This window comes from Nilaparvata lugens, chromosome 12 (genome assembly GCF_014356525.2).
Source record: "Nilaparvata lugens isolate BPH chromosome 12, ASM1435652v1, whole genome shotgun sequence".
Classification (NCBI taxonomy): domain Eukaryota; kingdom Metazoa; phylum Arthropoda; class Insecta; order Hemiptera; family Delphacidae; genus Nilaparvata; species Nilaparvata lugens.
The window spans coordinates 10807425-10833624 of NC_052515.1; the positions used below are offsets into that span (position 1 = coordinate 10807425).

Below are 26200 nucleotides of genomic sequence, written 5' to 3' on the forward strand. Positions count from 1 at the left end.
AAAAACTCGCTTATTAGACCACTTAAAAATTTCAGTTGCCACTTTTTCTCAATCTTATAATGATCTTAACAATTATATTGAATAAGATTATCCAATTTAAATAATAAAAAAGTGTAACGAACAGCCTTAGAACTTGATGATTGATAATATTATTATTATTAAATTATTTGATAATTGGTAATTCGATGATCAATCGTATGTTTGTTCGTTTTATTGATTGATTTCGTTTCGTTTGCAGTGCTCAAGAGGGCGTTTGACGCCTTCGCCCAGAGCAAGGGTTACATAGAGTGTGACACGGTCGGCACAATCCTGCAGATGTTGGGTCATGAGCCATCCGAAGCTGAGCTCAAGAAGATCATTGCTGAAGTTGATGCTGACGGTAATTCATCAATTTTATTCACATTTACATTCACATTCAATACTCTTACATTTTGGCAGTTTCCAAAACAATCTTATTCAATCACTCCAGTTAATCGATTCCCTGATAATTTCCAGATATCTTTAGAATAAAGGTAGTATAAGGCGATTTCAAATGCTGATAGTAAAATAAATTCACTCATTCTCATTTTGATACTCTTGAATTTTGGCAATTTCCGAAACAAGCTTACTCATCTACCCCAGTTAATCGATTCCCTGGTAATTTCAAGGCCTCTTCAAAGTAATTATGTTTTCAGATGCTGACGGTGATTTCACCCATTCATTATTGTTTCAATACTCACAAATTTTGACATTTTCCAGAACAATATTGCTCATTTACTTCAATTATTCAATTCCTTAGTAATTCCAGGACCTCTTCAATTTCAATGTCATTTATTGCCAATTAGAATATTCAAAACCTATTACAAAAGTAATAAAGTCTTGAAAGTAATAATGTTTTCAAATGTTGAAGGTAATGGAATTCACTTATTTTTAATTTAAATACTCTTGAATTGAGGCAATTTCCGAAACAATCTTACTCAATTTCCCCTTGATATTGAAATACTTCCAATATTTTGAAATACGTCATTCATTCTAATTTCCTTAGTTTCCAAAAACAAAAATTTAGCTGTCTATTCAACTCTTTCAACCGGTTGCATAACCGATTCAACGTCTGTTAACGTTTGATCTCGATTAAATTCCACAAGAGTCAATCAGAACAGCCTTCTTCTCAGGAAAACTTTCTCTGATTGGTTCTGGTGGAATTTAATCATGATTAGAATTTAACAGGTTTTTGTGCAACCGGGCCTGAGTCTTTAAATACCAGATAAATATGTGTGTCCTATTATCATAGATCAGTGAAAACTTGGAAAAAATGCTTCAATAAGTGAAAACTTCTGTAGAATAATTCAACTCCTTTCAACTGCACTTCAACAATTGCTAATCTGATTCCACAGTTGAATTTCCATTTCGTAATTATCATTGAATGATTCAACTGAATTCAGTTTAATCAACTAATTAGCAGATTGAGAGATAAAATATCATGAAAATAGTGAGTTAGTTATATAGTATTGCGTACTTACAACACAAGTAGAGTAGATATCAAGCAATATTCGAAATAATCAAACAGCATTCAACTTACCTGAAAAAGATAGAAAAAATATTGAATAATTGTAATCAATTATGATTGAAGCAAAGAATAATTCATGAATCTCACTAACCATAAGCCATTAATATAACTATAGCTATTAGGATGAAGAAATATTGGCATATGCGGGCCTGCAAAAAGTAGGGAATAAAATTTTCGCAAACAGGTATTTCTGATCTCATACATGAACACAGAGAATAACACAAACACAAATACAGATCACAGATATTTGTGATTCAAATGAATTATTATCATAGAACTTGTTGTGAAATTCATTTTTTTTAAATTATTCAGATATTGAAGAAGGCTACTTATACATTCAATGTTCCAAGATTAAATAAGGAATTCATTACAGAGCTAATCATTACAGCGTGAATATTGATGTTGTGGAACTTTTCCATAATTGAAGAGACTTGAAATGTTGTCAAAAATCCACTTTATTTAAATAAATCATTTTTAGTTTTATTTGAATAAAGTGGATTTTTGACAACATTTCAAGTCTCTTGAACTATTCATTACAATAAGCTATCCATTAAGGTACTCATCACTTTCATTAAAAACATTTCCTGAATGTGAGATGAGTAGAAATTCACTCATAAGAAAATAATGTTTATAGACGAAAGACATATTTCAAAAACCAATCATTATTATTAATAACCTTCATCTTCACATTATGGTGTCATGTATTTTAATGGAATATCATCTACTAACCATCTTTGAAGTGGTGAAAATGATAAGTAGATTATCACCTATCAAAATACATGGAAAAATCCAACTGAGAGCAGATTAGATTAGAAGTCTGATATTGATTACATTACAGAAACACGATGGTGAACTTCAATAGCTCTAAATCTTGTAAGATGTCAGATTGGTTTTCAGTTGCCAAAACACAAAAATAATTCTGGATCTACGCTTCATTTGAACGTCAAACGTTTTTCGAGATCTCTATCTTTCTCATTTCTCATCAAGAGATGCAGAAACTGGATTTTATAGAATTAGGGCAGGAAGCAGAGAAACTTGATAATACAAGCAAGGAGTAAGCGAATTACCTGATTATAAATTACATACAGTAGTTTGATGTACATCATTAGGGACTTAAATTGAATAAATGAGATATTACTTTTAGTAGAAACGTGAGGAGAACAAGACTGATATTCAATTTAGCATTGATTTCGTTAGTTGAGTGTATTAAATCATGAAATCTAGGATCAATTAATTCTTAATGATCAATTATGAACTTGACAAGACAACTTCTCTTGATAGTTTTTATATCAACTTCTCTTGATAGCTTTTATTGATTTTATAATGTCACATACACAACTTTTCAACAATGACAATTATCGTGATCAGGAATAAAGAATGAAGCAAAAAAATACAAATACAAGCCCAGCAATTCCATCATTTTACAGGGTTCAAAATACTCACAGGATTAAAAATTATTTGCCTTTTCTACGAGTATAAGATCATAGTTTCAAAATTTTATCTTTTTCGTAGCTGAAACTTTTATAATGTACCTTCCAATCTTTTTTTACCCATGGGTCCAGTTTCACAAGATCCTCTTAAATTTTAAACATGATTAAATTCTACGAGAATCAAAGAAGATTTTTCTGAGAAGAATGCTTCTCTGATTGGTTCTTGTGGCATTTAATCGAAGTTAAAAGTTAGGATACTTTTGTGCAACCGGGTGATAGAGTATTTTCGTTGCATCTGATTGATGTTCCTACAGTTTTTAGGCGATTTCAGGGAGTGACAGGTGGGTCAGTAAGGGGAGGGGTGGAGACGATCCCTGTTTCCCTGTAAAGTATCAGGCGCCATTTTGGCTGAGTTCCATGACTGCAGGTTCACTTCTCTGACCTTATCTTCCTCCTTTCCACCTTCTTATTCCCTTATCATACCAACTGGATGCCAGGAGCTAGACTAGCTACTTGCAACATTAACAGACACAATTGATCCCTTACTTTTTCTTCTTCTTTACCTCTTCATCTTCTCCTTTTTTCATCTCCTTCTCCTATTCTTATTCTTCTTTTCCTTCTATTTCTCTTCGTCTTCTTTTTATTTTCTTGACATCTCTCAACTGATTCACGTCTTCCTTTTTTCTCTTATCATTATCCTCATTAAATGAGGAGAAATTTTCATTTCAGATAATTCCCTCATTAGTTCTTTATTCATGAATATTCCTCTTCGAACTTGTTTCCTTCTCATTATCCTCCTCATTTATCAACTCACCAATCAGGTCAAATCTCCCAATACCGTTAACTTCCTTCCTCTCTTATTCTAATTTGACCTCTACATTTTTATCCTCCATCTCTAGCCTTTCCTCTTGCCTCTCCAGCCAATTTCTTCGTATTTATTTTCATCTTATTTTTATTAATTTTTCATTTTTATTTTCTTGAAACTCCCTTCAAACTGACCTTGATGAATAACACTTTTTAATTCTTTCTCCTCTCTCCTCTTCGTCTCAATGTTCTTCATCTCATTTCTCACTAATCCTTCTATCACTCATCCAACTTCTTCCCATTTCATTGTTACTCTTTCTCTCTCTCCCTAACCTGCTGTAGTTTCTCCGTAACTACAGTACAATATCCCATAATTTTATTTTCCTCTTTCTCCCATTCACTCACTCGCTCTCTCTCTATCTCTTAATTCACTCACACTCTTTTTCCCTCTCCTTAAACTGATGTAGAGAGTACTACAATGAAATATCCCATAATTCTTAAATCCTCTTTCACTCACACTCTTTCGCAGTCACCCTCCCTCCCACCCTCACACACACACACACACACAAACTGATCCACTCACTCATTTTTTTCTCTCTCTCTCTCTTCCTAAACTGCTGTTGGTACACTCCACCATACCATCATCTCCACTATTATATACATTGTGAGTAGCAAGCCAACATTTTTTGGCTGAGTTTTTGCCTGCCGGTCGGGGTCTCACCTCTTAAAGACCTCTTGAACTCTTTACTTTGTACCAAGTCACGAGCCAAATGAGCTCCGTTGCCTTTCCAAGCCATTAACCGATTAGTCTTTTGTTTTCTAAACACCGCAACTGCACACTATTTATCATAGACAGCTCCGAAAAATTGGCTGATTTCATTCTAAAATTCTAAAGTTTTGAATTCAGTTCTATTTTAAACCCAATTCCATCAAGGGATTCAACCAAATTTCTACCATAATATCAATATTTCATTCATTTTTATTCTAAAATTCTAAAGTTTTGAATTAAGTTATATTTTGAACCTAATTCTATCAGAGGATTTAAATCTATTTCTTACATAATATCACAATTTCATTCATATCCATTCACAAATAAGTTTTGAATTTTGATTCATTACAAACTCAATTCAACACGTGAAAATCCTAGCATAATAGTATAATCTCTTCAATTTTAATTCAAAAAGGAGCTCAGAATTTTGTCCTCTATTTGAACTCAATTCAACATGATAAGTTCCACCATAATATTATTACGACTAGAAAGTTTTGGACTCGAGATTATGGTCATTGGTGTTGGCTGACATTCATGGCAAAATCACCAATCTCTAAGGGCCGGTTTTCGAAATCGGGATTTAGCCAAGTTCTAGACTTGAAACAGCTAGAGTCAGAAAATTGACTTTCCGAAACGGGGCGTAGTCATAGTCCAGATTAAAATAAAATTTCGGAAAACTAGAATAAAATAGAGAGAAAATAGTGTAAAGTTACAGCATAGATGAAGGATAAGTAAGACTATATTATTCTCTGGTTACAGCTATTTTGAATAATTTAGGAATGTTTCATTCCGTCAAGGAAAAACGACTCCAATAAGAAATGAGAAAATAAACATTGAAAACTATGACTGCGCCCCGTTTCGGAATGCCAATTTTCTGACTCCAGCTGTTTAAAGTCTAGAACTTAGCCAAATCCCGAGCTCGGAAACCGGCTCTTATTTTAGAGATTGGTGATTTTCCCATTTCATGGATGGCGGCCAAAACCAGCAATGACTATAATCTCTGACATTGATATTGGAATTCTTCATAGTTGAATTACAGGTTCCTCTACACAAAAATTGAGCATTTATGAATAATCTTGTGACGGTGGAAGTCTTTCTTCATTTGAACTTAAGAAATGTTTTAAATTTTTCATAATTATTTGAATTTTATAAAAAATATACAAAATTTAATAAAAATTGTACACGTTAAATTCTAACCTTATCTTGGACTTTGTCATCTATAAATTTGGAAGAAAAATAGCCGAAGGACTACCTTATTATTTTATCTTTCAATGTTATTACATTAGTGTCATTTGCATTGTGAATAAATAAATAAAATAAAATTCTATGACGTTTGATTGATGGCCAAATGATGGGCTCAAACAAAAACGTACTTCTTTACTAACAGATTTCAAATTCTCGTGAAAAACTAAAAGTTTAAATTATTGTGTAGGAACAAAGCCCCTCTCATTTCAATGAAGCTGTGAATTAACATGAAAATAACTCTCTGGAGAGAGTGAACACAAACTTCTGTTGACATGTGATCCTAAAACTCATCCGAGCGGACTTTCAGGCTGACGACATTCAGTCTAGCATGCGTTCATACTTTATTTCAACTTCAACTACTCCACATTCTTCACAGAATTACATCTGCCATGAATCGGAGTGAGAGGGAGTCATCTACAATGTGAGCGAGTGAGAGGGAGAGAACACTCTGTCATATTCAAGAGACAAGTAGAGAGAGATGGAGAGCGTCACTTTATATGACATTCACTCAGGGATTTAATTGGGAGTGACTATGGGAGGAAGGTTGTTGGAGAAAGAGGAGGGAAAATGAGGAGAGAGTGATGGAGAGAGTGTAGAGGAAATAGGAAGAGTAAAGAGGAAGGAAAATGAAGATTACGAGAGTAGAAGAAAAATATGATGAGTACAGAGAAAGAAAATACAGACTAGGATTGATTGAAAAGGGATCATAGCTAAGAAAACGGGGAACCAACAAAGAACAAGAAAAAAAGATTAAGAGAAGAAGAAGAAGAAGAAGAAGAAGAAGGGACAGGAGGAGGAGGAAAGCCAAAGTTGAATGAAATACAGAAAGGAAAAACATTGAGTGAAAAATAAGATTTTTTAGGGGAGGTCAAGCTCTTCATGGATGGTTGAGTTGCCACCGTATGTTGTACTAGCAGCTTTCATTTGAAACTCATACGTGAGTTTTTCCATTATTTTTCTCCCATCTCATCTTGTTTTCCCTTTTCATCTTCATCTTCTTCTTCTTCTTCACCTCCTCCTCCTCCACATAAATCTTCTTCTCCTTCACCTCCTCCTCCACATAAATCTTCTTCTTCCTCTTCTTCTTCTTCTCTTCTTCTTCTTCTTCTTCTTCTTCTTCTTCTTCTTTCTATTATCCTCATTCTCCCTCTTCTCCTTCATCTTCGTCCTCTTCAATTTCTACTCTTTCCCACCTTCGTCTCTTTCTTCCTCTCCTTGTTTTTGTTCCGGTCAAGTGCTTCAAAAGCAGGAAAGGAGAAAAAATAGTAGGCTACTGTCCCTGTGCTATACACTCTTCTCTCTCATGCAGAAACTCATTGCTTAGAGCAGCTGGCCTCCTGCTTTTCCACAGTCCAATTAAAATCAACAAAACATACACTTGAAATACATATGTACACACACTCACACACACAAACAATACATGGAGACACATTCACCCACACAAAAAAATGTATGCAAACACATACGCAGAAGTACAAAATTCATATGCACTCATAGAAACTTCTAAAAAGTATATACACTACTCGTCTACAATAACAATACATAAGTGCACATACTCTTCCACTCTGAGAATACATAGAAACATGTAGGGACTTATTCACATTCAAGAAACATGAAATCATACATAGGCTAGATGATGTTTGTCAAGTTCCGTTTAATCTGATAGAATTCATAAGGACGGCAAAAAATCGTACGAACAAAAATCTATGTGTGTGTGTGTGCAGGGATATATATACTGTACATTACTTTTATACAGAAACGAGGAGTTCTTCACATGAGGTAACATGAGATTTACAGGACTTTGTAAATCTTTGTAAACATGACTTGACAGAAACTTTATTTATGTCTATTTCTTTACAAATTATTGAGTGAGACAGGGAGTTGGATGAGTGAGAGAGTGAAAAACTAAGAGTAGCCACAGAAAAAATATATTTTTGTCATATTCATTCAATTCCAGCTGTTTTACATCCATGAAATCAAGCCGGTAAACAGCTGATTGTAGAACAAATAAACATATGATTCTCATTACAGCATACTGACCTGTAATAAAATCATATGTTTTCTTTACAGTCGAGTATGTTTCCTAGTTCCGAATTTGGAACAGCAAAACTGGTACGAAAACCGCCTTTTAGCGCTCGAGGTGGAAATTTTGTCAACTACAGTCAAGAAATTCTTGATTCGAAACTTGTAAACTAGGTTATGTTTATAGAATGCATGTAGTAATGTCAGCACAAGCAGGTAATGTTTTCTGTTTGTCAATTATTCTTTTCTGGATTATTATGACAAAAAATAGTGTAAGTTACTTGGACGTGGATGTCTTTTGCAGTGCTCGAATGAAATTCTAGTCTCGGCTAACGCCTCGACTAGAAACATCATTCTCGCCTGCAAAAAGGCCCTTCCCGTCCTTGTGACTTAAGATACTATTTCCTTCTCTGCAGAGTAGCGCTATAATATTCACATGTGAACAAAAAATATGCAGGCACTCATTCAAAAGTTTGATCTTCACAGGTGGAGATGGGATATGTGGAGGGGGATGAGGATGAGAAGGTAGAAGATCCGGATGAGAAGGAGGGGAAGAATGAAGACGAGGTTGAGGAGGAACTTGAGAAGGGGGATGAAGTGGGGGTAGAGCAAAAGGAAGAGGAGGAGGATGGGGAGGAAGAGCAGGAGGAGGAGAAGATGGAAGATGGAATATGGGGAGAAGGTTGAGGATGAGGAGGAGAAGGATGAGGATGAGGATGAGGAGGTAAAATATGAGGATAGAGAGAAGAAAGAAGGCGAGGAAAAGGAGAAAGAAGTGAAGAAGGAGGAAGAGGAGAAGGAGAATCAAAAGGGAAAAGAGCAGAAGGAAAAGTAGGAGGTCGAGGACGTGGAGGGGATGAGGAAGAAAAGGAGGATGATGAAGAGGAGAAGATGGAAGATGAAGTATGAGGAAAGGATGAGAACGAGGAGGAGAAGGTAGAGGATAAAGATTGATTGATTGATTGATTGAGTACTTTATTTATGTAGATTACAATATATACTGGCATATACACTTATATACAATAGCCTACAATACAGCAAAATTATAGATGAATTTACATAATATAGACTAAGAAAATAATTATTGAAATGAAATGAAACAATCCTTTATTAGGCGGAGTTAGGACTTTTAAGTCCTCTCAACCACTCAACCTCAATTATTGAACTGTATATGATAAAAAAGGATGAAGAGGAGGAGAAGAAAGAACACGAGGAGAAGGAGTAAGAAGAGGAGGAGGAAGTGGACGTGAAGGAGGATGAAGAAGAGAAGGAAAAGGAGGAAGAGTTAGGAAACGAGGAAGAATAGGAAGAAAGAAAGAGAAACATAGTAGGGAAGAAGGAAAGTATAAAAAAGTTTGTAAGGTGCACTGGGATATGAACTGTGTAAAATAAGTCCTGCAAGTTAGAGCAAACATCTCAAGTTGGGTAAAAAGCTGGATAAATATTTAAGTCTTGCTATTGCTACGACTCGATAAATTCAACCCAACTAGAATAAATAAGACTTTTCCTGGAGGAAATGTTGACTCACGGGAGTTAATGATGGAGAGAGAAAATGAGAGGAGTACATGTTGAAGAGAAGAGAAACTTAAATAGAATGTCTCGAATAAATTGGAGGAGCATTGAAAGATATACAGAAGGACGATGGGGAATCGAAGGTTATTGGATAAGTAGTTAGGCAAAGTGTGAAATGGATGAATAAACTTGAAGAATATCCCGATTAAATTCAAAGAGTTAGTCGAACAGGCATCGGCTAGGGATAAGAAGAATGAGGTTTAGATTGATCAGGAATGAGTCATGATGATTGAAGGTGAAACCCTTATCTCTATTGTACAACAATAGTTTTGTCAACTATTAATAAAACTGGTAGAAATTCGGATTTTTACTAGATAAGCGACAATCTGATGATTCAACCCTGGTTGAATGGTTGAAATCCATCCCATTGAATAGTTGAATCCTGGTTTAAACTTGATTTAAACTGTCCTTTTGCTAATCCCTTAAAGTAAAATGCAACAATATCTTGATTCAATCCTGGTTTAATTCGATCTTGATTCAAACTGTTGTTGAGATGATTACTTGGTGATTCTCAGCCTTGATAGAATGTTTCTGTATTCTACAATGTTATGTCAAGGATTTCCATTAATTGGATATTTAATTTTGAAGGATCTGGCCAACTGGAATTCGAGGAGTTCGTAGAGTTGGCAGCCGGCTTCCTGGGTGAGGATGAGCACGAGGATGCAGCTGCCATGCAGGAGGAACTCAGGGAGGCATTCCGTCTCTACGACAAGGAAGGTCAGTGGGGGAATATAATATATAGAATGCCCCAAAAAATGAAACCGAAAAAATGTTCGGTTCATAAATGACTATAGCTTGGATAATTTTTAGCATAGCTCTAATTCTTCTACATTCCTGACTTTGTTCAATTGATCTCAGAAAACGTGATAATTAACAGAAGTGATACTGTAAGGAGCTGCAAACAAAGTCACAAAGCTGCATCACACTCCAGATGGTGAGATTCAGTTTGTTTGTTTGGTTTCTACAGCTCGTTACAGTACCTCTTCTGTTGATTATGACATTCTCTTGAATTTGGCAATTTAACAAACTTAGAAATGTGGAGAAAAGAGAAATGTTGGAAATCAATGACGTTATACATTTCAAACCCGACTTTTCACTTCATTGAACGCTGGGAGCAGTTCTTTATAGTATCACTTCTTTTAATTATTACGATTCTGGAATTGGTAGATTGAACTCAGAAATGTGGAAGAAAAGGATAAATGTTGAGAATGATTCAAATTATAGTCATTTTAATTTGACCATTTTTGGGCCACCCTTTACTAGTGAAATTTACAGGTTGTATAGGACCAAAGTTCACAGGTAGCACTTAATCAATAACCTAAGATTATATTTTTCTAATTGAATTATGATGAAGATAGAAACTCAATATTATTGTGCATTTTACACTGTTTTCATGAAGCAATTTACCTCAATATCACTGAAGTTTTCCACAAGTTCTCAGAACTAAATTCGCTCTAAAGATTTGTAGTTCATAAATACAATTATCAATGTAGCTTCTGTCCTCGTTTCTAGATTCTTCGTTGACATTATTGATAACTCAATAATCGAATCAAACACTGTCATCAATATATTGTCACTTCAACATTTTCTATTTGAGCACAGTAAATAGACTGAAGAAGTCTATTGTTTGACAGAATATTCAGTCTCAATTTAGTGGAAATGATAATATAGCGGAGTTTTCTTTAAAATATTATTCCTTCTGTTTAGATCTAATCATGTTCGAGGTCTATTTTTTCTGTATAATTTTGCAGGGAATAAACTGCAATTAAAAATTCGTTCTCAAATGAGTGGGTATGATAATAAAATTTTCTTACAAATATTATTCCTTTTCTTTGGATCTAATCATGTTAAAGATTTAATTTGTTTGTATAATTTTGCAGGAAACGGCTACATCACGACAGATGTCCTCAGGGAGATCCTCAAGGAACTGGACGACAAAATTACATCAGAGGATTTGGACATGATGATCGCTGAAATTGACTCTGACGGCTCAGGAACAGTGGACTTCGATGGTATGTATAACATAGGCCTATATTGCAGCTTTAATATAATAGAGATTCCTTTGTTTTGAATGAAAAAGACTGAGAAATTGTCAAAAAAACCACAGATTTATTGATACTTAGAAAGACCGGTTTCGGTTATTACACCATTGTCAATCTCTGATAAACTGAAAGTTTATCAGATTTCATTGTTTATCAGAGATGGTGTAATAACCGAAACCAGTCTTTCTAGGTATCAATAAATCTGTGATTTTTTGACATATTTCTTATTTTTTTCATTCAATATGAATAATCACCACAATATCAACTTCTCAACTACACAAAAAAAATCCTTTATTTATTTTCACTCGTTCATTACTTAGTAGATATGAGATTCCAATATACTAGTGAATGATTCGTATATTTTCGAAAATCTTCAATAAGATTTGAAAATAAAATTCCATTGCAATTATGTCTCAGTGACGAACAGTAGGAGAAACCTTTAGTAGTCATGTTAAATTGTTATACATTCGATTTAAAATCATACTTTCATGATATTTACAACTCAATCCACCCACACATATCCGAACTCAGATTTTATTTATTTATTCAATATACAAACATCGAAAGGCTCACAGAAAATGTACAAGTATACGGTACACTCATAAAATGTTTGTTTCCATGCAAACTCAGAATTTATTTATTTATTCAATATACAAACATAGAAAGTCTCACGGAAAAAGTACAAGTATACCGTTCACTCATAAAATGTTTGTTTCCATGCGAACTAACACAGAAAAGCACAAAATAAACCATGAAATAAAGAAAAAAACTAGAGTGTCGTACAAAACCAACTAAAAGAAAAACCTAGTTCAGCTTTACAGAATTGGAACGGACACCGTATAAATTTCTTTGCAGTTAGAGTTTGAAGGTTTAGTATGAGTACACAATACAGTTCAAATGCTATTGTAGGGTACACGTAAACCCCCTACTGTCAGAGATCTCTAACTAATAGTGGGTGGGGGAAACGAGAGGGAGTAAAAACAAACCCCCCACTGTTTGGGGGAAAAATCAAGATAGGGGGAAACAAATTGAGTTATTGCTGTTATTGTAGAACAGGGAGATGATGTAGTGACATCCTCCCTGGTGGCGGGAAGGGGGAACTCAGCAGGGAACAGGAAGGGAAAAATGAGAGGAAGGAAACTACGGAAAAGAGGGGAAGGAGGATCAACATGGAACAAAAAGGAAGAAAAAGAGTGAGAGGGTAAGGGAGAAAAGGAATAGAGAAGGGGGTCGTGTAGAGAGTTGAGAGTTCATTTCCGGCGGATTTTCCAGTTTGTGTTGTTTTTTTTTTTCAAGGATATAGGATGGGAAAGGGAGAATCAAAACAGACTGTATGTGTAGGAGAAGTGAAAGCAAAATGTATGATGAAGTAAAAGAAGAACTATTAGTTTTTCCAGGATGAAAATGGGTTGAGAAATGCAGGGGAAGGCAGGATACATGTTGTGTAGAAATTAGATTGATATATGTGGTAAAAAATCTCTCGTTATGGGTGCATGTTTTTAAATGTGCCTTCACAAAAGATTAGATTTTGAAGATTTAAAAGAACGATTCAAAAGATTTTTTAGATTTAAGAAGAACGACTGGCTCCTTCTTCCGGCCCAATGATTATAGCTAGGGTTACTCAAAATATAGAAATGTTGATTACAAAAAGCATATAAACCACGATTATTTACAAAGTATACAACACATGGATTGATTATTTACTGATTTGAGGATAATGTGGCCCCACTATACATCAATATATGTCGGGTTGCCACTAATTTTGCTTCAACTTGAGATTTCATGCCAAAAAGTAAAAACTCTAGTAACGATACATCTTGCAAGTCATTGGAAGTTCATGAAAACAACATTCATATAACAAAATGAAAAAAATTGATAACCTATGATGTAGAAATTAAATGATTTATATTTTGAGTTATGATTATTATGTTATGTTTAAATTAATAAAAAGAATATAAAAACTTGTAGTACCCTTTTTTATTAAAAACTTTAAAATATTTTAACGACTAGTTTTGAACCATAGGTCATTTTCAAGTTAAAATTGGACATTTTAACTACTTTAAAATATTTTAATGACTAGTTTCGACCATAGGTCATAGTCGTTAAAATATTTTAAAGTTTTAAATGAAGGGTAGGCTACTAAGAGTTTTTATATTGTTTTTATTAATTTGAACAAAATAAGCCCATTTAAATAAAGTGATTTTATGTTATGTTTATTTGAGTTTTTATAATATTGAAACTTGAGGCTTGGGGTCATGGATTGGTTTATGTACTCGAGAATACTTATAAATGTTATCAATATTTATTCATGAGGACTATTTATAATTACAAGGAATCACTAGTATCCTTATATTACTTTATTTCACACACGACTACAGTTCCGACTAAATTTGCCATTATGAAGTGCCATATATTTTTATTTCAATAAGTGTTCTATGTGTTCTAAATGTAGGAAGAAGAGAGATGGACTAGAATAGATGTGAAAGTACGAGGCTTTAATCTTGAGAAGAATAAAGTGAAATAAGTTTTAGAAGATTTAGTTTTGTCAGGAGTTGGGATGAGAATGAGAAACTAATACAAAACACACTTGATATCACCTATAGAAAGGAGAGTAAATTGAACAAAAATAAATACATTTTCAAGGAATGAGAATGGAAGAAGAGAACAAAACATAACAGATGTGTAGGAATGAGAACAAAATCGAAATAGAAAGAATGAAGAAACTCAATTTTTCAGGGTTGAGAATGCGAGAGTGGATAACAGAACAGATTGTATGTATTGTAGGAGTAGAAGTAAAAAAGACTGAGTCGTTTGCATTAAATATCTGTGATACATGGCAAACATTGTTTCAGTAGAGGATGAATAATGTCGAAGAATTCAGAGTATCGTTAGTCATCAGCTGTTTCACTATTCTACCCTCCGTTTTTTTATCGCTGTCTCTTTTTATCAATCGTTTTCTCCTTCTCTGGTCCAATTTTTTTATTCTTTTTCCCCATGATACAATCTTTGATAGAATCTGTTCTCCACGGATATAAACACAATACAGTGGGTCTATGCCATTCCACTACAACAGTAGAAAAAAGTTTGAAAAATTGTCAGTAGGAAAAATTCAGTTTTTATTGTTGCTAAAACTTTACGTTTAATATATATATGTAGAAGAGGTTCAGTTTAAGTTATGTTGTTAAAGTGAATTCCATACATAAAAGCTTTTCTCAATTTTTTTTCTTCATAATTCATTGATTCCTCTTCACTTTCACAACAATTGCAAAAAAAAAAACACCATAATTTGTATACATCATAAAAATATTAAAATAATCAAATGGCTCACAACACTGCAGTCTGATCGTGAACCTATTAGGAAAATACAATAATAAAATTACAAAATAAAGTAAAACACATCTAAGAAATTTAAGAAAGAAGAACAAGAGGTTTGGAAAACTAAACAAACGATGGTAAAATTATAGATGTTAGTAGAAGTTTTTTCCCCTCTTTTGTGTAGTTGAGAATTTGATATTGTGGTAATTATTCATATTGAATGAAAAAGACTAAGAAATTGTCAAAAACCACAGATTTATTTGAAAGACCGGTTTCGGTTATTACACCATATAGTTCTTTTAATTTTTCGTTTATTTTTTTAATAAAGAATTCTGAAGTACATACTTTGAAATGGAATTGTATATGATAGATCAATGAACAAGTATTTCCTTCATTGGATGATCTAAAATCTAAAATGTCGAACGTTTCACCTCTATATACAATAACATTTTACCTTCTCTCTCCCTCTCTTTCCTCTGATACATTCAATCATCCCTCCCCCCACTCCTCCTACCACACTCACCCCCTCAACCCCTCTTCCAAATCACTTCCTTTTCCGGTAACAACATTCACTGTTTTTATTTTTCCCAATATTTATTTTCCCCCCGTATTTTTAATCCTATCAGCTTTATCAGCTCCACGTATTCCGTTGTGAGCTTCCTGTCAATAGATTATTCAAATTCGCTTCCGGAGTCTCCTCTCTATTTTTCCACCTCATTTTCTATTTATCTTCTTTTTTTGAAAGAGTTTGAAACTGTTTTGACAGATTAAGCTCTCAGGGTAATCTGTTTTTTGTATTTTCGAAGTTTGTTTATTTTTGTTCAAGTGGGAGGAAGTTAATGTTTATATTGAGTTTTTCATTGTAGATTTTTTCATTACTGGTTGATAATCTAGAAAATTCTGTAATTTCTTTTCCTCCAACATTAAACCGTCCAGAGATTATTTTGTGGAAATTAAGAAGGCTTCGAGATGTGAAGGAATTGTGTATGTGAAAAGGTGCGTACAGACTTTCGCTCTGCTCCGCAACCGAACGAACGTCACTCGAACAGAGCGATTGATAATCGACCGGGGAGCAAGAGTGGAACGCGAGAAGAGCTAACATCTCCCGTAACGTTCATGATCGGTGCGAGTGCGGTGCGTGAGCGGGGAAATTGCAGAGCGATGGCGGAACGAGAGCGGAGCGGGTTGAAGGCGCGTATATCTGTACGCACCTTCATACATACACAAGTTGCTAATACTAAACTCAGTCCTTATGCTACCTCACTATAATAATATGTGTCAGGGTGAAATAATGATATCTATCATCACAGATCATTGTAATAATTGTATAGATGAATGATTGATTAATTGATTCATATGTTATTAATTCTCATTGAAAATTCATCAAATTTATTCCCATTAATGGATTTATTTACTTCTTTTTTTCAGAATTTATGGAAGTCATGACGGGTGGAGATGACTAAACCAACCTCAACTTCAACCAATTTCACCTCCCATCGTCATCATCGAAAAATTCATCAACATTATCACCAACAAATAATCAAACTGTAAGGAGATTGCAGAGTAAACTGCATAATGAAGCTTTGGAAATTTTCCAGGAAAGTTTCAAATCACAAGATTGAATAGAGTAGGTTTAAAATGGATGAGAAATTTCTGAAATCACACATTGTACAAACCAATATGAGAACAGTTCCCCAAATGATTTTCTATTATTTTTGTTATCAATAAATTAAATTGTTAAGATTGAGTTTATATTATTACTGATTCCTCAAAATGGATCCATAATTAATGAATAACGACGATTAGCTATGATCAGAATAATCTCTCCGTTCTAAAGGTGCGTACAGATATACACGCCGCGAACATGAGCAATTCACTTTTAATCGGCTGATTATATCTGTATTTCTACAGAAACGGTAAGATACAGATATTAAAAGCTTGGCATCAGCTGATTAAAAGTGAACTGATTATATCTTTTTTTTACAGAACGGTAAGATACAGATATAAAAAGCTTGGCATCAGCTGATTAAAAGTGAACTGATTATAACTGTATTTTTACAGAAACGGTAAGATACATATATAAAAAGCTTTGTATCAGCTGATTAAAAGTGAATTTCTCATGTTCGCGGCGCGTAAATCTGTACGCTCATTAATATGGAACCATGACGTTTGGTTCCTTTCTACAAAACTACAGAACTTTGACACTTCTCGACAGGATTGTGAGGCTTGATTTTTGCGAATAGATATTACAATTTCTACTCTGATACTTGATTCTTCAAAAGTACAGAATTGTAGTGGATTAGTTCCTTTAGACATAGCATCGTTCAATTCAGGTTTCTTATCATTTTTACTGAATACAATTTTGCAATAATTATCAATCTCAGGAGTATTTATCAGCCCTTGAGTAGTAAATTTTACTGGTTGTCTAAGGAGCTTATACGTACTTGATAAAAAGCTGAACTTGAATTTTAAAAAACACTTTTGAAGTGAAAATGCACTTACTTTGGTAGTGACGATTGTTTCGACCTGTTGTTGGTCATCATCAGACCAAAGTAAGTGCATTTTCACTTCAAAAGTGTTTTTTTAAAATTCAAGTTTAATTTTAACAGTGAAAAAGTATGGATATGCAACATAGTGATAAAAAGCTGTTTCTTCAAACGCTCGTCGTGAATACAAGTATTCACCAATATACCCTTTCAAAATTCCTTAGAACTTACAACGCCAGTTCTTGAAGCTCTCTGGATCCTTATATGATATAACTGGAACCTTATTAATATAATTTCTTAATATACTTGTTCTGGCTGATAGAATGAATATCATCAAAGGATGATAAATATTGAGTGCTCTGAATAAGGTTAATATTATTTGATTCTATGATTTTAAGTGCTGCTAAATATTTGTTGGTACCAAAACAGCTCAAACTATATAACACGAGATGAGTTGGGATATAATAAAAAATTCTATAAGTTTGTATGCTGACATAAAACACAAAATATATTCCCATAAAACAGATATGCATAAATATTCAATATCTCTATAATTCACTTAAATAATCTATTCCTAAAATCTGAATAATTATCACAGGCTTTGCTAATATTCACAATAGTGAGTTTCAAATTCATAAATATATTATTTTTAATACTGGTACTTAGACTTCCAGTCAATACAAAATTCTACCAATAAAAACCTGTTCGGTCTATAAGTTTGATATGATATACTTGATTCAATTAACAAATTTATAATTAATAAATTAATATTCAAACATGAGATCTCAGGGATTTATATGAGTTCGGGCTGTGCATGGAAGTAAGCTTCCTACATATAATAAATAAATTTATAAATGTTCTTATGGACTATGTGATATTGTTCAACACGTGGTGACTTTTTATTTTAATTCTAATTAATTGGAATAGCGCTTTTTGTTTTAATAATTACCCCCACTGAACGTAGAAAAAATGATGAGCTCATTTGGTTTGACTTATCACTCACTGACTGAAGTTCTAGATGTTCTCGTGGATTGAATTAATTATTTCCAATAATTAATTAGGTAGGCTCCTTCTCGTCACTGCTGGGCTAACGCGTGATCCAGATTTTTATAAGTTTCTTTCGAATTAAAGCTATTTTTATGGGAATCTTTACAATTACGAACTCCTTGACAGCACTGAGTTCACAAACAATTAACATTCAACAAACATACATTACATTTAAAAAAGGGTTTGGCTTAATAATTCATTAAAAATTTTTAAAAGGAAGAAGAAAAAACCCTAAACTCCATGTGCATCCTCTCGGGTTGGGATCTTAAGCCAGAAGAAAAAGGTTTTCAGAAAAATTTGCCTCTTCTTAGAATAATTCTGTAAGCTACTCTCTGATTGGCCTTCAATTTAATAGACTCAATACAATTGGTTGCCTTGGGAATCAGGGCTTCCTCGGCTTTATAATAGAAAAAATTAAATAAAAGAAGTTTTATACAAATATATGGAGTGTTTATCTTAAATTGAATTCATAAATAAATCGTAACATACGATTTTAATAGATAATACATTTAGTTTTTATATGAGTTTTGTATACTCTTGATTTATCATGCTTTTTTGGATTATAATAAATATTTATACAGAAATAATAGTTATTTGTATTCTACACATCGACTTCCTTTAGTATACATAATATATCCTTTATGAGTGAATTTTATATGATTCAACCGGTCATATGGGTTGATCGAATAATCAGCTGATTCGTTCAGTATTGGTTCTAATAATTATCGATTTATCCAAGATCGACTAATTCTTTTCAAAACGTAAACAAGTAACTCTAACCTCAATGTTCATGCATTTTATTTTTTTTTTTTTTTATAATCCGCCAATAATAATTATGCCGCTTTATAATTTTTTGATCTTACCAATGGGTTCTCATAATTATTAAATCACAATAATACATGTTTTCTTATCGTTGTTGATAATGCTATTACTCCTACTCGCTAATAATACTTGATTTGAGTTGATTTACTCTTTGGATAGGTCTAACCTTCTTTCCAATTTTATAGTTCTATTACATTTCATTGGCTCATTTAAAAATATTTGGTGGTTTCAAATTACCACGTGACACAAAACGCCCTCTGATTTCTGATTTAAAACGACAATTCGAGAATATAATATAAATTTTATGATCCAGTTGGTTTTGGATCAGAAATCATACATGTTACAAAGTCTGCTAATAACTCTACTGAGAATCCTACCTCCTAACAATTCAACAACATATACAACAATAAATAAATTCCATTCAAATACATACGCCTTACATCGGCCAATCTCCTTCTACACACAATACACAATATAAACTATCTCCTCCTCCATACATAATATAAATCTTTTTTTTCTAATCCACGCTCCGCCCTCAGGCCAGAAGCACATTTGAACGTTGGTGCAAAATCATTGCCAACCTAACAAACTGGTAATTCTCCGACTTGCAGAGTATAACATATTTTCTCCCTCAACATAGAACAGTGACTTGTACATTTTCATTTCATTCTCTTGCAGAAATTGGGCTTTGTTTTCATATAATGGATATTTTTAAGGATAATCTTTGGTAGGTTTTATCAACAAGAACTTCTTATTCCTCTAATACATTGAGACTTGGATTAATGCTTTTGGTGGTAACTATGCGGTTTGATCATTTGGCGGATAATTTTAGTGATTTTCTTAATAGTTTATACATAAATAATAATAATATAATATTTTTATAATATCTCTACATGCAATTCACATTTATATGACACTTGATCTTCTTATTCGGGGTATCAACTTTGATGATTTAATAGGCATTGACTACTCTGGTTTTCGTAGTGGACAGCTGGTTTACGTTGGCTTCGGTTTGTCACTTGTCGCCATCTTGATGTCTCTTCCTGCTACATGAAGGTAAGTTGGCTTTTAACATTAGAAGTTATTTATTCTCTTGTTTCATTAATAAGAAAGGTGTTAAAAATGGTTTCTAATTTTTTTATTTCTTTATTTTCAGGTGTTGTTATTCGAAGTGGATACTCGTCTGCTAATTAAGTTTATTGTTGGCGTTCGTCTGGTATGTATATCTTGTCAGGTAGGCCAATGACGTTTAACCAAAATATTATTGTTTATATCCTTATCGCTTATTGTCCCGATAATACGGCTTGAGATTAGAAATATTTTGTTTTGATTCTGTGAATTGTTTGGCGGCTCTGACGACCGATTCTCCATCAGCTCTCTTATCTTGGATAATTTAGAATATTTGCTTTGTCTATCCTCAACTTTTCTGGGTTTCAAATTGGTTTTGAAAATTTTTGAATTGATTCTCTTAGCATATATCACGCCCTCATTCATCAGTACTTTAATAATATTTTCTTTAATTGCTATCACAGCCATAATAATAATAATATTCACGAAATAAATCAATGTATTTATTGTATTTCTTCCAACATAACCTTTCCATAAACAACAATCGTATAATTCCATTTTCGATAAACAATGTACTATTCCTTTCGATTTTAGTTCACACGTTTTACCATCCATTATTATATTTTCCACATGTTCTTTAACTGACATCATAGTCATACTAATAATCATTGCAAAATAGATCAACATACTTGTTAAGGACATAGCATAACCTCTTGGTAAGCAATAACCAGATATTCTTTCCTTCAATGAACAATTCATTCCTTCTTTAAATTTTAATGCACATATTCCATCTTCCAATAGCTTCCTATAATAATTTCTTCCATCATAATCCAGGCCCGTATCCGTTATTAATTCTCCATTTACTTTTGGCATATTCCTTTTATTTATTCCGTAGGTGCAATCACGACGGTAAGCTGCTTGCTTGAACCGCGTGTGCTTCGGGTGCATGTTGGTATCATTATCCACTTCATTCTGGTGCCGGTATTCCTCCCTGCATGTTGCCTTCTTTTCCTGGTTGCTTGGTTCCTGTGCCTCTTTTTTGTGGTGTTTGAATTTGGCATGCGGACGGTAACCTCTCTTCCGGGGCCTTCTTTGTTGTTTTCTCCGGTGGGCCTTCCGGTGTTGGACTCTAGGGTTCGCTCCGACGTCGTCCTGCCGGTCACACTTTCGGCTTGCTTTGGTAGCGGTTTGCTCCTTGAACCTAGTGTGCCGCGGGTGAATCCAACGATGCTTGGGTGGTGGCTGTTCAAACCGGGTATGTTGTGGGGGGTTGCTTGCTGGCATATAGGTTCAGTGCATGAAGGCGGTGTATCATTTTCAGGTCTTATTATCGGTGATTCTCTAATTATTTCCGTGTTAATGTTGCATGTTAATTTCGGTGGTGGGCTGGTTACTGGTGGTAGATCCTCGGGGGGAATAGCAGACTTAATATGGGTTGCTTTTTGCAGATTGATTTTGATGTATGTTTGGCTTCTTTATTTGGTGGCGGGCTGGTGCGGTGGTGGATTTGTTCTGGTGGTTGATTTACTGTAGGTTGTTGTTGGTCTGTTTTTATTGTGCATGCCACTGTATAGGATGTGTTTAGCCTATTGCTGTTTTGATTATGATCGTCCTGATTTGTGAAATTTATATCCTGTTTATCGTTTCTCTTCCAATGACGTCTGCTGTCATAATGTGCTTCTTTGTGATACCGTTTACTATTGTAATATTGGGATCTGTTCCTGGAATTATTTTCAATGTACTTTGCACTTTGCGCATTTGCTCCAGCGTTTGCAATATAATTTTTACTATTATAATTTTTTCTGAAATGACTATTATTATTGTTTTTAGATTGAGTAAAATTTCCTGCTTGTCTATTTATATAATTTGGCTCAGAAGTAGCTGATTGGATAGAATGTAAATGTTCTATCAGTTCTTCACAACTGGAAATCGAAGATACTGCCAGTGTCATACGAACATTGAAAGGAAGCTTTTTTGATAATATGTGGACCAGTGATGAATCAGCTAGATATTCGTCTAACTGATAGTTTCTATTCATCAAATCTGTTATAAAATCAGTGTAGGATTGTCCATTTCTGCTATCATAAGTGCATAAAATAATTTCTGATAATGCGTCCATCTGTTTACATTTGCTCCAATACTGTTGCAGGAACTGGGAGATGAAGTCCTCCAGGCTGTTGATATCTCGCATCCGGCTCTGGAAAAACATCAGCGGCTCGCCGAGTAGTAGACTGGATAATTGGAAACGCCATACTAACCAAGAGGTGGGTATCAATTCCTGAATAGCTTTTATTTGATCTATGAACGGTCTGGGTTGCATATGACGATGGGAATTATCGAATTTTCCAAGACTTTGAAAAAGTTGAGTGCCGTTTACTACTTCATTCGGTGTATATTGCATTCGACTGACTGGGATATTTTCCATGCGTGTTTCTATTCTGGAGACTCGTTCTTCATTTGCGATCCATTTATCATTCATAATTTTCTTATGTGTATTCACTTCATCATACAATCCGGTTAGCTTCAACTGCTGTCCGCCTATAGCATTCTCCAACATGCCGTATCTCTCACTTGATTTTGCCCCCTCCTCCGCTAAATTTGCCATACATGTCTGCACGTTACTTTGTTCCTTGACTATCTCTATTATTTTCTTATTATTCTCCTCCACTTTCGACTCCATCTCGCCCTTATTTTCTAACACCTTTCCCATGACAGTTCCCATGATAGCGGTGCCCAGCTCCTTACCCAATACGTCCACCTGTTTTTCAACTTCCTTTGGTACATCATCCAACCGTTCATTTATTTGACAGGTGACGTCATCTATACGAGTTTCTAATTTTTTGATGACTGCAGATTGCGTATCTATTTTGGTATCTATTATATTTCTCACTTCCTCCCTGAAGCTAGAAAATTTTTCATCCATAGCTTTGACATCCTGTCTGACTGTTTTGATCTCTTCTTGTAGGACTTTGGCATTTTCTTCCAATTTGTCCTGGATTATTTTGATAGTTTTGCTGTTTTCCCGGGCTGTTTCCGCTCCTTTAGCTTGTCCTGCTAAGAGTTGACTGAACATGAGTTGTATTTCGTTTGTAGACTCATTTGCCATAAGATTGGTAACATAACCGACTGAAGAGTCTAATGTTGTATTGCGTTTTTCCAGGTTGGTGGCGGCTGGTGGTTGACTGGTCACGTCGGATGGCGACTGGGTGGCGGCACTCTCCGTTCCCTCGGCGATGCTTGGAGCGATCTGCGAAGATGCCGGTACCGGGTTGGACGCCCTCACTCCCTCATCTCCCTCAGCCGGACTCTCATCGGAATTAATCGCATCGACGACGTTATCAATCTTCGTAGAAGACAATTGGGCTAAGTTTTGCGGGTCGAAACTGATGGAGCATATGCTGCCTCCCTCTCTCTCTCGTGGGGTCTCCGCGACGTTGTCCTGTGGTTGTTGATTGGCCGGTGTCGTAGCTACATAGTTTTGGGGGTGGTCGCTGAAGTAGGAGATTTGCGAGTTAGCTGGTGACTGGTTCATGGTGACGCTATTATGGAATACTTCGAGTAAATAGCCAAGTGTGTTGCCAAGTCTCAGGAATATTAAAATGGATTTAGTGATAGTGCCTATTCTGGATAAAATTGTGTTGTGTTAAAGTTTCAAGTGTCATGTACATATATTACAAAAAGACCTTCGAGTGCTACAGGTACGCTTATCAACATAGACAGATATGGCTTACAAATTACACTAATATAGTTCTTAAAATTCTAATTAGGGTCTTATCCTCCTGAATAACGATAGTATTATAATGCCTCAAATAACCTATAACCCTGGTCAGCATACAATGTCTAGATTCAAAGATCAAAATCAAAATTTTACTATAGACTTTTATGGAAATTTCCATCCAATTTTCTCTATTATGAGAATTATGTTATCAAACTCGTGTGATACAGTTTGTCTGTATTTATGCAGCTTGAAAAATTTTAATTTGAAGAGCAACTCAATTATTTTAGCCAGAACTTACAATAGATTATCAGATATATCTTGTCGAAACAACTTCAGATTATGTTTCTTGCAGCTTTCAGTTTTATCAATAATTTCATTAATCATTGATAGTAAGATTGAGTAGGTAAGCTTTTCATCACGCTCCACTGGTTGGGTGCCATTGTGTGAAGTTGTGCTCCTGGGGGGGTTATCTCTTATGATAGAGTCCCACGTTATGAAGCTATTATGAGAAGTTGTAGATTGTAATTCCTTCACAGATAATACGATGTTTCTGGTATTTATAAGAGCAGTCTCTAAATTCCCTCTTTTGCGAATAAATTCACAAAAAATTAAGGCCTTCCGGCTCGCAAAATTACTGGGTTCAAACCTCAGCTCTAGCTCAGTAGTAGAAACATGAATTTTATAAATACAAATAATCACCATAAGGTTCAGTGATCGGTAATTGGTAATTCTTACCGCTGCTTCTATGAAGTTCTTGAAGAATACCAGTAAGGAAATTAAAAGAATATTTGATGACTGATTATCAGTAACCATGTACCACTAGAGAATAATCAGGACCAACTATAGTTGTTTCTAGTTGATTCTTAAAACGCTCGTCGTGAATACAAGTATTCACCAATATACCCTTTCAAAATTCCTTAGAACTTACAACGCCAGTTCTTGAAGCTCTCTGGATCCTTATATGATATAACTGGAACCTTATTAATATAATTTCTTAATATACTTGTTCTGGCTGATAGAATGAATATCATCAAAGGATGATAAATATTGAGTGCTCTGAATAAGGTTAATATTATTTGATTCTATGATTTTAAGTGCTGCTAAATATTTGTTGGTACCAAAACAGCTCAAACTATATAACACGAGATGAGTTGGGATATAATAAAAAATTCTATAAGTTTGTATGCTGACATAAAACACAAAATATATTCCCATAAAACAGATATGCATAAATATTCAATATCTCTATAATTCACTTAAATAATCTATTCCTAAAATCTGAATAATTATCACAGGCTTTGCTAACATTCACAATAGTGAGTTTCAAATTCATAAATATATTATTTTTAATACTGGTACTTAGACTTCCAGTCAATACAAAATTCTACCAATAAAAACCTGTTCGGTCTATAAGTTTGATATGATATACTTGTTCAATAAACAAATTTATAATTAATAAATTAATATTCAAACATGAGATCTCAGGGATTTATATGAGTTCGGGCTGTGCATGGAAGTAAGCTTCCTACATATAATAAATAAATTTATAAATGTTCTTATGAACTATGTGATATTGTTCAACACGTGGTGACTTTTTATTTTAATTCTAATTAATTGGAATAGCGCTTTTTGTTTTAATAATTACCCCCACTGAACGTAGAAAAAATGAGCTCATTTGGTTTGACTTATCACTCACTGACTGAAGTTCTAGATGTTCTCGTGGATTGAATTAATTATTTCCAATAATTAATTAGGTAGGCTCCTTTTCGTCACTGCTGGGCTAACGCGTGATCCAGATTTTTATAAGTTTCTTTCGAATTAAAGCTATTTTTATGGGAATCTTTACAATTACGAACTCCTTGACAGCACTGAGTTCACAAACAATTAACATTCAACAAACATACATTACATTTAAAAAAGGGTTTGGCTTAATAATTCATTAAAAATTTTTTAAAAGGAGGAAAAAAAAAGCCCTAAACTCCATGTGCATCCTCTCGGGTTGGGATCTTAAGCCAGAAGAAAAAGGTTTTCAGAAAAATTTGCCTCTTCTTAGAATAATTCTGTAAGCTACTCTCTGATTGGCCTTCAATTTAATAGACTCCATACAATTGGTTGCCTTGGGAATCAGGGCTTCCTCGGCTTTATAATAGAAAAAATTAAATAAAAGAAGTTTTATATAAATATATGGAGTGTTTATCTTAAATTGAATTCATAAATAAATCGTAACATACGATTTTAATAGATAATACATTTAGTTTTTATATGAGTTTTGTATACTCTTGATTTATCATGCTTTTTTGGATTATAATAAATA

At 34.1% G+C, this 26200-nt stretch overlaps 1 protein-coding gene across 1 annotated transcript; it reads left to right on the plus strand.

The window, feature by feature from the left end:
• Nucleotides 1-231: 231 nt before the first annotated feature.
• LOC111051576 (troponin C, isoallergen Bla g 6.0101) lies at nt 232-16492 on the plus strand (the record flags this gene model as incomplete). Its single annotated transcript, XM_039439450.1, has 4 exons — nt 232-379; nt 9977-10105; nt 11269-11400; nt 16174-16492. Coding segments are annotated over 4 exons (444 nt in total), but the record flags the coding sequence as incomplete, so codon positions are not given.
• Nucleotides 16493-26200: the final 9708 nt, after the last annotated feature.